The 15,690-nt window shown below is 32.1% G+C and overlaps 1 protein-coding gene across 3 annotated transcripts; it reads left to right on the forward strand.

Annotated features, from left to right (window-relative positions):
• The first annotated feature begins 1,278 nt into the window (after nucleotides 1-1,278).
• LOC113867188 (CSC1-like protein HYP1) lies at nucleotides 1,279-14,130 on the forward strand. 3 transcript variants are annotated; one of them, XM_027502304.1, is made up of 11 exons: nucleotides 1,279-1,370; nucleotides 2,722-3,091; nucleotides 3,501-3,650; nucleotides 5,466-5,529; nucleotides 5,642-5,851; nucleotides 6,447-6,635; nucleotides 7,319-7,617; nucleotides 8,545-8,821; nucleotides 11,652-11,927; nucleotides 12,783-13,016; nucleotides 13,725-14,105. In XM_027502304.1, the coding sequence occupies exons 2-11, from the start codon at nucleotides 2,811-2,813 to the stop codon at nucleotides 13,878-13,880; spliced, it is 2,136 nt and encodes a 711-aa protein (XP_027358105.1). In that variant the 5' UTR covers nucleotides 1,279-1,370; nucleotides 2,722-2,810; the 3' UTR covers nucleotides 13,881-14,105. The 3 variants fall into 3 exon arrangements, with proteins under 3 accessions (XP_027358105.1, XP_027358106.1, XP_027358104.1); XM_027502305.1 differs by having other exon boundaries at nucleotides 1,286-1,370; nucleotides 2,935-3,091; XM_027502303.1 differs by having other exon boundaries at nucleotides 1,290-1,459; nucleotides 13,725-14,130.
• Nucleotides 14,131-15,690: the final 1,560 nt, after the last annotated feature.

Consider the following 15,690-nt stretch of genomic DNA (forward strand, 5'->3'; position numbering starts at 1 on the left):
TATCTTAACTATTTAAAATAATTTTTTTAAGGTTAAGAAATAATGTAATTATTTATTGACGTGAAACAATATCATGTTTTCTCAAATTCACTCTCATATTTATTTTTTGAAGACTTTCAAAATTTTATTTTGTATTTTCAATATAAAATTCAACGATAAATTAAGTAACTATAATTTAAATTTATTTGATAAAAGTTTAAAAATTGATATTTAAGGTAAGAGATCTAATAAAATCCCGTAATTTTTTTATTAAAATATTATCGTAAAAACTTTATTTAATTTCTCTTTCTTCTATTTGAATTCTTTCTTATTTTCCTTTTCTTAATAATATGCAAACTCGTTTTTTACGTCTTTATTAAACCTACATAATTATTTTTTCTTTAGATTGTTATGCTTTTATATATAAGAATTTTCTATTTAAAAACATCATATACTTATCTTAATTATCTTAAAAATTATCATTTTTATTTGATCGTAATAAGGATAATGACTAAAGATAAACGAATTACTTCTAGTAAATTTTTGTAAAAATTATCATTATACAAAGAGAATATGTAAAAGATCTAAAAGGATATTAAATAATATATCAATATAAAACTTCATTTTCATAATAAATGGAGACGGTAAGAGTGGATATAAAAGTTTTAATTTTAAAAATCATTACTTCGTAAATAAATAGAGTTTGTGGAGAACTCTAAAAATTTTATATAATATTCAATATTTTATTAATTTTAAAAATTTATTTTTTTATTATATATTCAAACTGCATTTGAATGTACATTTAAATGTATACTTTCTTAAAATAAAGTTAGAAAATTTAAGATACAAAAAGATAAAGAAAAAAAATACAATGTAAAAAGTTTTAAAAACAAAAGATAATAATAAATTTTAAAGTTACAAATAAAAGATTTTGAAAGTCTAAATTTTTTTTTATAAAAAATTAAATGATAAATATATGTAAACTTAATTATTAAGTTATAAATAAAAAATCTAAATTGTTTATAAATTTTAAAATATATTTAATAGTTTAAAAACAGTCCCTCACTTATAAATTATTTATTTTATTAACTCATGTTAATCTCTGCTTTGAATATTTAAATTCTTAAAATTTGTTATATTATATTATTTTATTAACTGAATCACTTATTTTACTAACTTTCAATAGCTTGCTAAAAAAATAATGATTAATATAAATAAAATTTCACATGCAAGCATTAATTACGCAAAACGCTATTGCACAAGAATAAAAAACGAGAAAGGAATAAATAAAGTCCAAAAGCAGAAACTGACCCATTAAGAAAGAAGCGAAACAGCAGCACGTGTACGTTAGTTTTCAATTCAAGAGTGACACCGAAGGCCCATCGTTGTGAGTAAATTCGGTTCCTTATTTTTCCTACTTCCTCTGTTGTCTTTACCACACCACTTCATTAGACATGCTTCTCTCTTTTGCCTCAACCAGGTTCTCTCTCTCTCTCTCTCTCACACACACACACAAACTCTTTAGTTTTCTACAATTCCTTTTTACTTTGGTATACATGTGAGCTTTGCTTGATTATTATGAACATTCTAATTTAGCAATTGGCATATTCAACTCTGAATTCTTAAAGCAATAGAGTTTCTGGGTTGTTGCTGTTTTCACACTTAAGGGTGATGGCTGGATTATGTTTGTTAGTTTGTGTGTGGAATTTAATTGCGTTGGAACTGATGCACGTGATTATATTATGGCTTTAGAAACTACATAAATTTATGTAGCCTGAAAAACATTGACTGGAATCTGAATTACTTGGGAAGGAGAATAGAGGCATTGGATGGAAGGAAAGGAAGGAATGGAATGCATTTTATTAGATTCTAGTTCATTTCGTTCTATTTTAAATGATTCAGAGAATGACTATTAGTGTTATTCCATTCCATCCCTTTCCATCAATCCAAACACAGCCCAAAAATTTTCCATTATAATCCCAACCAAATACCCATAATACTATGTAATGAAGCACAAATAGCACGTTGCTGCAATGCTGCCTTTTCAAAAACTTAAAGGGTAGCTGATAGAAACTGGGTATCTTATTTAGAAGAATAAGGGATGAACCCCAATTACAAGGATAGAACACTGCTGCAGTTCTTTGAGGGACTGCTGCCCTAATTCTCTTACAATTGAGTGATTGACAAGATCTCCCTCCTCAATCCCTTCTACTTATTTATAGACAACATGCCTGATTAACTATGTCAAGCTAACTAACTAACATATTGTAACTAACTACTAATGGGTAACTAACATATTGTAACTACTAATGTGGGTTACCAGTTACCTAAAAGTGGCCTAATGCACGAGGTGGAAGATAGATGTATGCAGCATTATCCCTGCATGTGGAAACTGTTTCATGGATTTGAACCCATGTCCTCCCAAGTCACTAGACTCAGCCTCTCTTGTTCCTATCGGAGTCCTACATCAACTATAAATATGATCAAATAAGAGCTTATAATGGGCAAAACAATCCTCACCTTACTCCAAATGTTTCAATATGATGGGTGCGTTCTTTACAAAACATGGTAATGATTGAGGGGTTTGCATTTACTTCATAGGACCTTCTTGTATGATTGTTGGTTGGTTGCTATCTTGAATAACTAAATTGCCAATAGTTTGTACATCATATATGCTAATTACAAAGGATCATTATTTTGATTCCGTTCCACATTATTATTAATGGTATATTATTTTTGCAGGTTCAACCATTAAGGCATTGAATTTATTTGATTTCAGGCCTACAGTTGTGTAAAAAGTCAATCTGCTGGTTTTGATCCAAATTTCAACAATGATTCTTTCTGCCCTTATAACTTCTGTTGCAATTAATCTTGGCCTCTGTTTATTATTTCTCACCCTATATTCTGTATTGAGAAAGCAGCCTGGTAATATCACTGTTTATGCACCACGCTTAGTTGCTGAAGGAAAAGTTAAAGAGGGTGGTCATTTTAACTTGGAACGGTTGCTACCTACAGCTGGTTGGGTGAGAAAGGCATGGGAGCCTTCCGAAGAAGAATTTTTATCAAATTCAGGCTTAGATGCTTTTGTCTTCATGCGCATATTTATCTTTAGGTGATGTAAAATGTTTGATTGATTCTATGTTTGAAGATGTATCATGTCACAATTTTTATCAATATTATTATTGGTTTTAACTTGTATTCACAATTCAATTATCTTTATTCATCTTCTTTTTCACCTGATTGACACCAAATTTTTGCTATTTGTATAATTGAATTTCTGACTTTTAGTGAATTAACAATTTCAATATGATAGAACATATTCATATGTAACCACCGACTACTTTAAGTGATACCTGACTTTTATCTTATTGCTGAGGCAATCATTGTTCATTACAATTCTATCTGCATTGTTGTAAACTTTGTTTAGGTCTTACTATTTTCTATGACCTTTTTCTATTTATTTGGAGGGATTTTTACTCATTTCAGCTTATCCTTTTCCATTTTTTTGTGGTATTGTACAGTTTAAAAGTATTTGCTTTTGGTGGAGTTATTGGCATGTTCATTCTTCTTCCAATTAATTATATGGGGAGTCAGCTTAGTGATGAATCAGATTTTCAACACAAGTCTTTGGACTCATTCAGTATTTCTAATGTTAACAATGGTTCAAACAGGTGAATGTTATGGATCAAGATGGTCTTAACTGTTAGGTATTATTTATACATGATGCATAACAATACATATATAGAATATTGATATGTATGTTCTATAAATTTCATTTTCTCTGATCATTGAACTTGTTTCATGTGTGAAGGGTTGGTTATATATTTATATGAATAGTTGGGATTTACTTTTTGGCAACTGAAACTGATGAAACCAAGACCTGATGACATTTTGACCTACTTTTATTAAATTAAATCCAATTATGCTTTCATTTTGCATATTGCTTTTGACTTGCATGACACTGGCAGGGTCTCAGTGCCCAGAGAACAGTGAGAAATTGGTTTTGGATTTCTTCTCTCTCTAAAATTACTATAACCATTGTAACTACTATAGACTCACCTCATTCCTAGTGTATTGCCTGTGAACTTCATGGAAGAGATTGTTCATCGTTTAAAACCCAAATTTTAAAGTTTGTACATTTTGAATTTATTACAAGAAATCTTATTGATCTTTGGAGTATAAGTTTGTTTATGCACAACAGAACATTTAAAATAAATTACAATATACTTATCCTTTCTGTACCTTTTTTTTGAAATTTGTTTCTTTCAGAACTTTTATTTAATTTTTTTTTTGTCAGCGCTGAAAAGTACAAAATTTGAAAGAAATTAGGAGTGACCTTTTCACCTCTATAGCTAATAACTGGAAGTGAGAACTTTTGGTTATTTGATGCATCAAAATGAAGCAGCAATTTCGAAGTTCTTATATTGACCAGGCATGCAATAGTGTTGGGTTTTTGTAATCTCGCAGGAATCATTAGACAATATTGTTTTCTATGTTCATTTTAATTTCACAAAGTAAGTTGACCTATCATCTTATAATATTCTGCATATTGGATGTCCACCTAGGGTTGTGGTGATTTCTATTTAGCTCTATAGAATTCTTTGATTTAATGACATTAGATTGCTGGATATTCTCTTGAGTTGACATCTTGTTCACTAATTGTGGTTTAGGGTTTAATAGAAAACATTGAGTTGACATCTTGTTCACTGATTTCTGGATAGTCTCGAGTGGATTCAATAGAAAACACTGTTATCTTAAATTCAAATCTTCTTCAGATCTTTCTGTTGTCTCCCCTGAATGGCAAGGGAAGTTCAACAACATTAAGAAGACTGAATTTTTATTCTCATGCGTTCACATTGTGAAGTCCTGCTTTTAAGCAAGTCATCTCTTGACCAAAATAAGCAAGTTCATTGATAGAGTCCAGAATGAGGAGGCAGGTCCAAAGGGCCAGCTGATTCACCAAATGTCGCATGGGCCAAAAGTGTGGAAGGTCTATACTAGGAAGAATAGACTAGAAGGGGTAAAAGGGGAATGTCGGAGTGAGTTTGCCCAGAGAGAAGGTGGAGGTTAGTGGGCCGTTACATGCTTTCATGTTTTGGGTGTCAAATAGGGATAGTACAGGAGGAGGAGGTATCTTTTCAGAAAATAATCAGAGTCTTGGCTCTCTATTTGAGATTTGCTCTGTGAAGTTGGAATTCTTTTCTGCTGTAATTCCTTTTATTACATTTTCAACATTCATATCAGTTTCTATTTTGTTATTATTCAGCTTCAGCCACTTGTTGTGCATAGTTCATCCCAGTTTTGTATCATTTATCTCAACACTTAAGACTAAATTTTGTGTTTATTTACTGTCGTTAATGCATTGCACAACATGTTCAAATGAAAGGTGAGTTCCATTAGTATTCATGAAATCTGTTGTTTTCTCTTAGTTTTTATCTAAAGTTTTAAATTGGAAATTCTAATACCTTGTTTTCATTTTTATCAAGGTTATGGATCCATTTTTCTGCTGCATATGTTTTCACTGGAGTTGTTTGTTATCTTCTTTATTACGTAAGTTTTATTGTTCAAGTTAGCCCTGTAAATGATGTCATATTTCTCCTCTTCTTTTATAAAGTTAGGGAATGAATTTCAAGTTTAATGTTTATGTTAATTCCATATGCAGGAGTATTGGTACATTTCATCAAAAAGAATTTCTTGTTTCTATTCATCCAAGCCTCAGCCTCACGAGTTTACCTTATTAGTCCGTGGTATTCCTGTTCCACCTGGAAGCACATGTGATGATACAGTTGAGCGTTTTTTCCTAGAGTATCACCCTTCTACATATCTCTCACATTCGGTGGTCCGTCGAAGCCACAAACTACAAAGTCTTGTTGTTAGTATTTTTCTGGAGCTCCTATTGATTCAATCTTTTTCTCTTAGCAGTTGCTTAACTTTCGTTGTAAATTGCTTCATGTAATCACACTTTGTTATCATGGGAAAGAGTATGTCTTCCAAGTATTTGCATGTCAAATGTGAAACACTTTCAAATAATTTTTTTTTTCCTGTTAAATAAGAATTCATTAAGAGAGAAGTACAATGAGGGAGGATCAGAGCCAGTCCTAAAACAGAAAAACAAAAGTTCGTGTTCCCTCTTATTTTCAATTGCTGTTGAGCTCTGCTGGCTTTTATCAGAGTTAGAGAGTATTAAACACCCTGTTACCTAGTCAAAATCTGAAGCTTTTAGGTTCATTGGTGCCTTGACAGCCTTTCCCTAACTAGTGCTCTTCTTTCTTCCATTCTTTTACGCCATTGATTTTTTTTCCTCTGTAAAAAGCCTCTGTTCCTGGAGGGAGGGGGATGGTGGTGCATTTGATTTGACTCAAGATATGTATCTTTGTATGTAGTGAACTTCAGAGATTTATACTTGTAGCTAAAACTAATTTTTGTTCTAATAATACCTATTTTACTATTAAAGTTTATTTTTGAAGACTGATGCAGATACACTATACAAAAAGGTTACCCATCTGAAAAATAAAAATGATGCTCCCAAAAGGCAAACACGAGATGGGTTTTGGGGACTCTTTGGGCGCAAAGTCGATATTGTAGATCACTATGAAAGGAGATTGGGAGATATAGAAGATAATGTGAGAATGGAACAGTCCTCACTGGCAGCAAAGGTAATTATCATGTCTAGGTGTTAATAACCTACCATGATGGAGTGATGATAAAATAATTTTGTTTTCTCCAAGTCTATGGTTGTTTAATATCTAGATTTGCATTAAATCATTATTTTAAACCAAGTTGGCTATTTGGCTCTCACTAAAGATTTAACTTAAATTGTTGTTAAGATTTGGATTTGTTCAGTATGGGCAATCTGGCTATTAATGACAAAATGTGGTGGCAGGCAGCACGATATTTGCTGAACTGCATCTTCATATACCTGCTGTATTTCAAATGAGATAGGGGAAAGACAATATTAATGGGAAGGAAACTTAATCAGTCATTTTGGTTTGCACATAGAGGAAATTGTTTCCAGAATTGTCAACCATTAACTATATACTGAACTGAAGAACATTTTGATTTGTTGGATAAAAGAGCATGATGTACCTATTTATTAGTTGACACCAAACATAAACAACAAATAAATTATCACATTAGTGAGGGTAATCATGAATAATTTTGTTTAGAACAGCACTAGTTTTCTTTTTTAAATAATATGTTGATTACTAGATTTGGATCTTGAAAAGTTGTGTTCACAAATATTCTTTCCTACAATCGATATATTTGTTAATAGTTAAGTAGTTATGAGTCTTATGACAATGATGTCTGATATCTCCACTTGTTCAATTTCTACTTGAAGGAAGTTCGAGCTGCATTTGTCTCATTTAAGACACGATTTGGTGCTGCAATAGCTTTACACATTCAAGAAAGTGTCAATCCCACGGAATGGATTACTGAGAAAGCTCCTGAGCCTCATGATGTTTATTGGCCTTTCTTTACCGTTTCATTCATTAAAAGATGGATTAGCAAGCTGGTGGTTTTTGTTGCATGTACTTCTCTTACAGTTCTCTTTTTTATCCCAGTTGCACTAGTACAAGGTCTTACCCATCTTGATCAATTGGAAACGTGGTTCCCTTTTTTGAAAGGCATACTGAGACTGTACGTGGGAAATCTTACCTGTACTTTATCTTTCTCTGACCACAGACATCAGAGCCATATATTATAATACAATACAGAAAACTTGCATGCAGACTTACCTTCTTTATTTCATTGAAATATCATGTTATATGCCATTTGATTTATAAAGCCTGTCTTTCCAGTTTCTGAAATTTGGATTTGTCCTCTTCTTTATTTAGAATATATTGTACTTACAAACTGAATTCCTTTGAAATTTTAATAGACTCATTTTCATTGGCTGAGTCTGTGACACATTATTTTATCTTAGATTGCATTCTTTAATGTGCTAACATATTTTCACCTTTTATCTCTGGTAGATTATGTAAGTTGTTTGTTTTAGTTGACACTTGACAATGTTTATTTTATTTTGTTCCTTTTTCTTGAACCTGTTTTTGTATTATGGGCTTTAGGCAATCTCTGTTGGTTCTTTTACTTAGATCTCTGTTCCTTGGCTGCTTTTCAAGACACAGAAATTAACAAAATGCATGCTCGCTAACAGTTGGTTTCCTTTGAATAATCATATGCTGGATGATTTACCAAGGATCCCTCTGTCGGGTGATGTTATGCAATGTACTTACCTAGATGCATAATGCCTGCTTTGGTTTCTGAGGGTAGTTCAACTATAGAATAGAAAGCCTCACAGAACCAAATCATTGTGTAGATCAGACAAATGGAGTTGAAATTCAGCTGTTTAAAAATCCTTACTAGCCTATATATGTTCACAAAGTTGCATCATATGGTTTTCTTGGAATACTTGATTTTCTTTTCTTTTTTTAAACAATTGACTCATTGAGATTTTGATTGCAAGATGAGCGTATACTAGTATACCTTACTGTTTTATCAGTAGCATTGACTCTTTCTGTGTTATGGATTTCCGACTGAAGTAGAGTTTTGCAATATTTATTTCAGGTCAGTAGTGAGCCAAGTGATAACTGGATACCTTCCCAGTTTGATTCTTCAGTTGTTTCTGTCCTTTGTTCCACCTATTATGATTATGCTTTCATCCTTGCAAGGATACATTTCATGGAGTCAAATACAAAAAAGTGCATGCACTAAAGTTTTATGGTTTACTGTATGGAACATTTTCTTCGCAAATGTACTATCAGGGTCAGCTCTTTATCGAGTGAATATTTTTCTTGAGCCCAAAGAGATTCCTAGAATACTAGGTGAAGCTGTACCATCACAGGTGAGAATAATTATTAATTGTCATCCCCATGAAACAATGGTATGAATTTCACATAGTTATCCAATATTTTGTAAAGGGAGATTATCATTGTTTTGTTATATTCTGTTTGTATATATACCTGTGCGTAAAAGCTTAGCTGAAAAACTGATGTTTCATATAATGTATCTCTGAATTGAATAGATGCAGGTCCTTTGTAACGTATAATAGATGAAACATTTTTATCATAATTTGCAAGTTTGACAGTTGAGAGCAGGGATTTTGTCTAGGAAATGTAAATCTATACTAAATATCCACCATGTTGTCTCCAACTTACCATTTAAAGGGGTTTTATTAGGGCTTTTCCAAATGGAATAGGAGATCATTAATGCTGAAATTTTAGGGAATAGATGGAAATGAGAAAAGAGAATATATTTTACTGATAAGACTCTGAATAATTAAGATACATAAAACTGACTGTATAACTACTTGTAGTACTAATCTAGGTCAATTGCAAGTGTAGTATAAGACCAACTTAATAACACTTGAGTCTTGCACAATATAGCAATTACATTTAACACTCCGCTTCAAACCATCACTTACTATTGATACGAATAAACACTTAACAAAAGGATACAACATAAAACATAGTGGACTCCAAAAATCATGAGATTTGCTAGTAATACTTGAACCACAAGACTGAAGAATACCATATAGTAGACAAATGCAATGATCACTTGGCACTTAAGAGACAACACAGCGAGCATGTTGGCAAACAGTATGCACAGCATAGAAAAAGGGGTTGCAGTGGAAGAGTCACTGCAATACAGGGACTAGAGTCACTTGACTGTAGGCAGGATGCACATGACGCTGCTAGAATTTGATGGCTAGAGGAAGAAAAAAGTGCATCTCAGCATGTCGGGGGAATACAATGTAGTGAGATGACAACGTGCTCTTTAATGATATGCTATGAGGAAAGTTTCACTTGCTATGATCTTTTGGGGTTGATCTGCTATTCTCTTATTGAGCTGATTTCTCTATTCTAACACGTACTTGTATGGTTTGCTAATATAGCATTGAGTGGGCAATGAGATTCACTTCCATGTGTGGTAAATGAATTTTCCAATTTACTTTGAAAAAGAAATCGAGTTTCATCAACTTTTTTCTATTTGTATTTATTCCAAAGGAATTCATCAAGAAAGAAAGAGAAACATAACAAAAGAATAATATTTCAACTCAAAGGAGAAGCCTTGTCCTTTTGCATGAAAAAATTATTAGCTGAAATCCAAGATGAAGCCTTTTTTTCTTGGATAAAAGAAGTCTATTGAGATTTGAGATGAACAAACTGGGTTACATAGTCTTAAATTTGGGATAAGACCTAACTTAACTTCAAAAACTAGCTGGTAAGATGAGGATCTTTTTTAGTTTTTATAAGCTCTTATTTGGCCATATATGTAGTTGATGTGAGACTTTCAAAATACCCTCATGCTTAAGATTGGATATATAGAGTGTGAAAGTTGTAGGACTAATTTTTTTTAATATTGCATTGGGAAAGCTGTAAGGCTAGGTAGGTAGCACTAGGAAAGCTGTGAGACTAGGCAAGATGCATTGAAAAATTTATGGGGCCAGGTTAATTGCATTGGAAAATAATATGGGGCAAGGTTTTTTTTTTTATTTTTTTATATATATATATATATATCCAGTCAAAGGTCTCCGAATATCAGATCTACCATAGGTTTTGATACCATCTTAAATTTGGGTTTAAAGCTTAACTCCAAAAGTTAGCTCATAAGGTTAGGATTTCTTTTAACCTTTATAAGTTCTTATTTGGCTATATCTGTAATCAACATGGGACTTCCACACAGAGAAAGGATGATCAGGATCCTCCTAAACAAATGCTCAAAACAAAAAAGAACCAAAAAGGAAAAGAGAAATCAATGTAATGTGAAGCTTCCCAGTCACTCAACATATCTGTCAATGAAACATCATCAAAAAGACCATGTACTTTACCAGACCAAATAGATGCTAAATGCCTAATCTCATCCCAAATCAAGTGATGTACCAAAGAAACCTTAAAAATACTAGAGATCTAATACAACCAAATGCATGAAATTGTTGCATAGAACATAGATAATACATTGTGGATGGATGAGGATCTAAAACTAAACATTGAAAATATATTTCTGTATGAAAAGTTTCTTTTGATAAGTTTTATAAAGATTTTGGTAAAATTAAGGAGACCAAAATGTTGTGGCAAAACACTGTTTATGGGTGTATTTTGCTAGAGTGGAATGCTTGCTGCTAGGTGACTAATAGCAAAGAAGTACCATGAGAGAAGGGTGGAAAGAACCCTCATTAGTGAGTGAAAGAAAACATGAAATCATAATCTTCCAAGCATGAGGAGCCCAGCTAGGACTGTGAATGCTTTATCCCAGGCTGTCACATTTCCCCTGCTTATGTGTGGGATGTGATTGTGCTTATAGCTTCTTTCCGTTGTATTTATGATTGTATCAAGAGAGTTTCTTGCATCTTTGAGCCTCTTTTGCTTTCTTTATCTTTCAGTTTGTTGGTTTTGTAGGACATCTTATCTCCATCTAGTTTAGCATTTTGTCTTTTTCTCTCTAATATATAGTTTCTCTACAAGTCCAAAAATGACAACAAAGCCTTCTCCTTCTCCTTTTCCCACTAGGTGAAGTTGGCTACATGGTTCATAGATACAACACCAAATATATAATTTCTTTATTTTCTAAAATATTTTACAAGGAACCACATCTTTTATGATGTTTATAAAATATTATTCCATGAATTTGAGGATATGAACTTCATTTTTTAACATTTTATATCTTTGGTGCAGGGTTCTTTCTTCATAGCATATGTTGTGACTTCTGGGTGGACCACTATAGCATCAGAACTCTTTCGGTTGACTAAACTTATTACCAATTTTATAAGTAGAATTTTTGGTAGAAACTGTGATGATGATTTTGAGCCCCCATCAATTCCTTATCATAGTGAAATTCCCAGGATTCGTCTCTTTGGTCTTCTTGGTGTAACATACTTCATCCTTGATCCACTGATACTGCCATTTCTCTTGATCTACTTCTGTTTGGGATACATCATTTTCCGCAACCAGGTTTTCGAATTGCTTTTTCCCTTTAGAGTACATGCCTTTGTGTTCCTTTTTTTGTTGTGTGATATGCATTTATATGATGTATTGTTAAGCAAGTAGCAGGCGATTACCTGTTTATGACAAGTGCATGCTGAGAATATCACATTCAAAGATGGAAAAAAATAAAACAGAGAATATAATGATTTAATTGTTAATATATTTGTGCCTTCGTGATAAATGCGCACTGTGGTAGTAGCTCATAACAACTGCTGTTTTTTCTATTTTTGGGAGGAAAGTAGGAAATTTTTAAAAGACATATTAAGATCATGAACTTGTGTGTGATTGAGGCTTTCTACCTCTCTCTCTAGGCTGTTGTAAAATATCCTCTTCGGTGTAAAACATTAGATTGTTACTCTCTCTTTTTTGTCATTGCAAAACTAAGATAAGATGATATAGTAGAATGGAGTAATTTGTCTCTAAAATTTATCTTATGCAATCATTATTGGTTTACGGATTCTGTTAAATGATAGTATGCTGGGGGAGAATCATTGTATGGATAATGCTCTGTGTATTTATGTGTGTGTTTTAACCAACCTTCATCTGCTACTTTCCAGCCCTTACCCTCCTCACCCCTGCATAAAGAGAGAAAAATAATTCAGTGATCATATTTCCGTTTGATGCTTATACTTCCATTTCATCCATAAAATAAAATAAAATAATTTTTTTTTTTCTCTTTGATATGACTTTGGAGTTATAAAACCATATAGAGATGAAATTTGGAAGCAGGACTTCATGGTGCTTGGAATTAATAGTTGATATTATTTTTTTATTTTTTATACCTTAATTTCGAATGATTTCTTAAATATTGTTTGGTGACAGCTGTTGAAAGTTTATGCGCCGAAGTATGAGACTGGAGGAGAGTTTTGGCCTACAGTGCACAATTCCACGATTTTTTCCTTGGTACTAATGCATATAATAGCCATTGGGATTTTTGGTTTGAAGAAGCTTCCTTTAGCATCCATATTGACTCTTCCTCTTCCAATTCTCACACTTCTATTCAATGAGTATTGCCAGAAACGATTCTTCCCTATATTCAAGGACTATCCTGCTGAGGTACGTTAATGGTTTTTTTTGTCTAGACCACAAGGTATGTTAATGATAGATAAATAATGCTGATTTATCTGATTTTTATTATGACATTATAACTTGCTTTCCAACTGCTCATAAATTATTGTGATATGCATTATCTGGCTTAGTCCCTGAAGAGGCATTATACGAAGCTAATTTCAGAGGCTTTTGATCTCACTGATAAACATTTTACTTGTCAGTGTCAGCAGTCTTTCTCTTTCTTTTCCTTCTTACCCGACCCTAACCTTATAATTCCAACAGAACATAACATACTTGTAGAATTATGGTATTTTGCCTGAACATACCATACTTGACAATGATCCTAATATTGAATTCGTTTTAAATTTTCTATACGAGATATCTTGGTGGTAAGTGAAGAAAATACTGGTAGTCAAGAGTATGTTGATTCCATTACTATCGGGGAAATGGCTTGGTTTGGTTGTTTGAATTCACCTTATTTGTCATTATAGTTCTAATAATGTGCATTTCTTGTTGGGTTGGCTTCATCTAAACAATGTTAGACCTGATCATTTCTGAGTAGCTTTTGTGGTATACTGTGAAACACATGCTCATAATATATTTTTTTAGACATTTCTTTCTGCTCCAAAGTGGCATTATAGCCCGTTATTCTGTTTTTCAATTGGGTTATTGCCTTCCCCTTTTGTATTCTTACGATTACCTTCCCATATGCAGTGTTTGATTAAGAAGGATAGAGCAGACCAAAATGAGCATAATATGTCTGAATTTTATGATAATTTGGCCAATGCATACCATGATCCGGCTCTGATGCCACTGAAATATTCTGAACGGTCTGATAGCCAAAGCTCTCCACTTCTTCATAGTTCATAACTATAGTCCTGTGGCTTTGGCTGCAACTGTATATAAGGCGATGTACTTCCCAAGTTTCATTTTGACTTCCTTTCAGCTTTATTTGATTGTCCTTGGTGTAGCATGTCTGTTGTTTTCTCGTGAAATTTGTTAGGATTGAGAATTTCTGCTTGGACGAGTGTGGAAACTTGTAATATCAGTGTATAAACAATTGCAAGGCCTTGTTTGTTAAGCACTTGCAGTCAAATGAAAAGAAAGATGACATTGGAATGAAAATCACTGGGAGAGGTCTACATGAATCATGCAATTCTATTAAACTGTTAAAAGCTAAAATTTTAGAAATCTTATTTATTATAAAATATTATTTGATATTTGTTTTAAATTTATTTTTAATCTCTACTGTTTTTTGCAAAAATGTTCTATTTGATGGTAGGATTTGCTCGAAGAAAATTTTATAGTTTAAACTTCATAAACTCAGTAGCATACAATTTGGCAAAATAGTAATTCACCAGAACAACAGTTTATATTTGATTACAACGAACGATATACACTAAGCCATGATAAAATATCTGCTCAATACCCTACTCTACCTCATCGTATACATATCACAAAGAAGATGCAAACAAAATGTACTTAATTTGACATGCTTTAAAAGGATATCACAAAACCATAGTCAAATTTCACACCTCAAAAAGTGTTGAGTGTTACTTGCTTATTATAACTTAGTTTCTGTTTGTAAGGGAAAAAAGTATATTTAAAGTAAAATAAATTATTTTGTTTAATAAATTTAAAGTATAGTGCAAACATTTTCTTTTTGGAGTAGACAATTAAAGTTGTAAAGAATATGGAATTGGTCCACCACTCAACATGACTTGGGTTTGTGTTTTAGGGGTGATTTTGTAAGAAACTTGATTATAAGGTATGAATACAGCATTATTCTAGTTACAATACAACTGATTCGAAATAGATTCCACGTGGCAAAAGAGCATTGCACAATGACGTATTATGGATACAATCATCATGGCTTTCATTTACAAGTCCAGTCAAATTTATATATAAGATTTTTCTTCATGTCATTATAATAGTGAATAAGCATTTGTTAATTAATTATTCATGGCTAAGTAAGGGGAAGCATATTCTATTGTGCTGGCAATGATTCTGCTAATGAGAATATAAAAAAGATGCACTCAGTGGAGAAAATCTTTGTAGCTTTGATTTCTAATAGTAATTGTAAATTGCTGTTGCAAGTATTTTCCTACTCTTCATATGTCATGCAGAAATTTTGATGATTGATGTTTGTCATCAATATTAAGGATAAAAAATTAGCAAAGTTAATTAAGGATTAATCTTAATTGATGTATATAATCTTAATTATATACGTCAGTTAATTGAATGATTGTTTTGAATATTAAAACTTCGGAACGACATTATGAATTAAAAATAAAAAGGAGCCAGTAGCATTACACTATAAAAAGATTATTTATTGGTAATCTTACATTAAATTAGATGTTAGTATAGTTTTTTTTAAAGAAAATTTACATATTAGTATAGACATTGTAAGTTTATAGTTTATATAATTTAAATATTATGTTATTATAGCAATAAATAACTTTGTTTATATAATATATTAATATGATCAAACGCTAGACATGACTTATATATTAAAACCTGATTCCAGAAGAAACTTATTCGAAGTTCTATTAGTATTTATTTTGACAAGGTTTGTATATAATGTTGTATAGTTCTAGAAAAATGGAGACAATTGTTTCGTTAAAAGGCTTCCACGTGGAAGAACGAGGAGGGGATTAGTGAATGACATCTTCATTTGAAT

This window comes from Abrus precatorius, unplaced genomic scaffold, assembly GCF_003935025.1.
Source record: "Abrus precatorius isolate BTA unplaced genomic scaffold, Abrus_2018 Scaffold5, whole genome shotgun sequence".
NCBI classification, from domain to species: Eukaryota; Viridiplantae; Streptophyta; class Magnoliopsida; order Fabales; family Fabaceae; genus Abrus; species Abrus precatorius.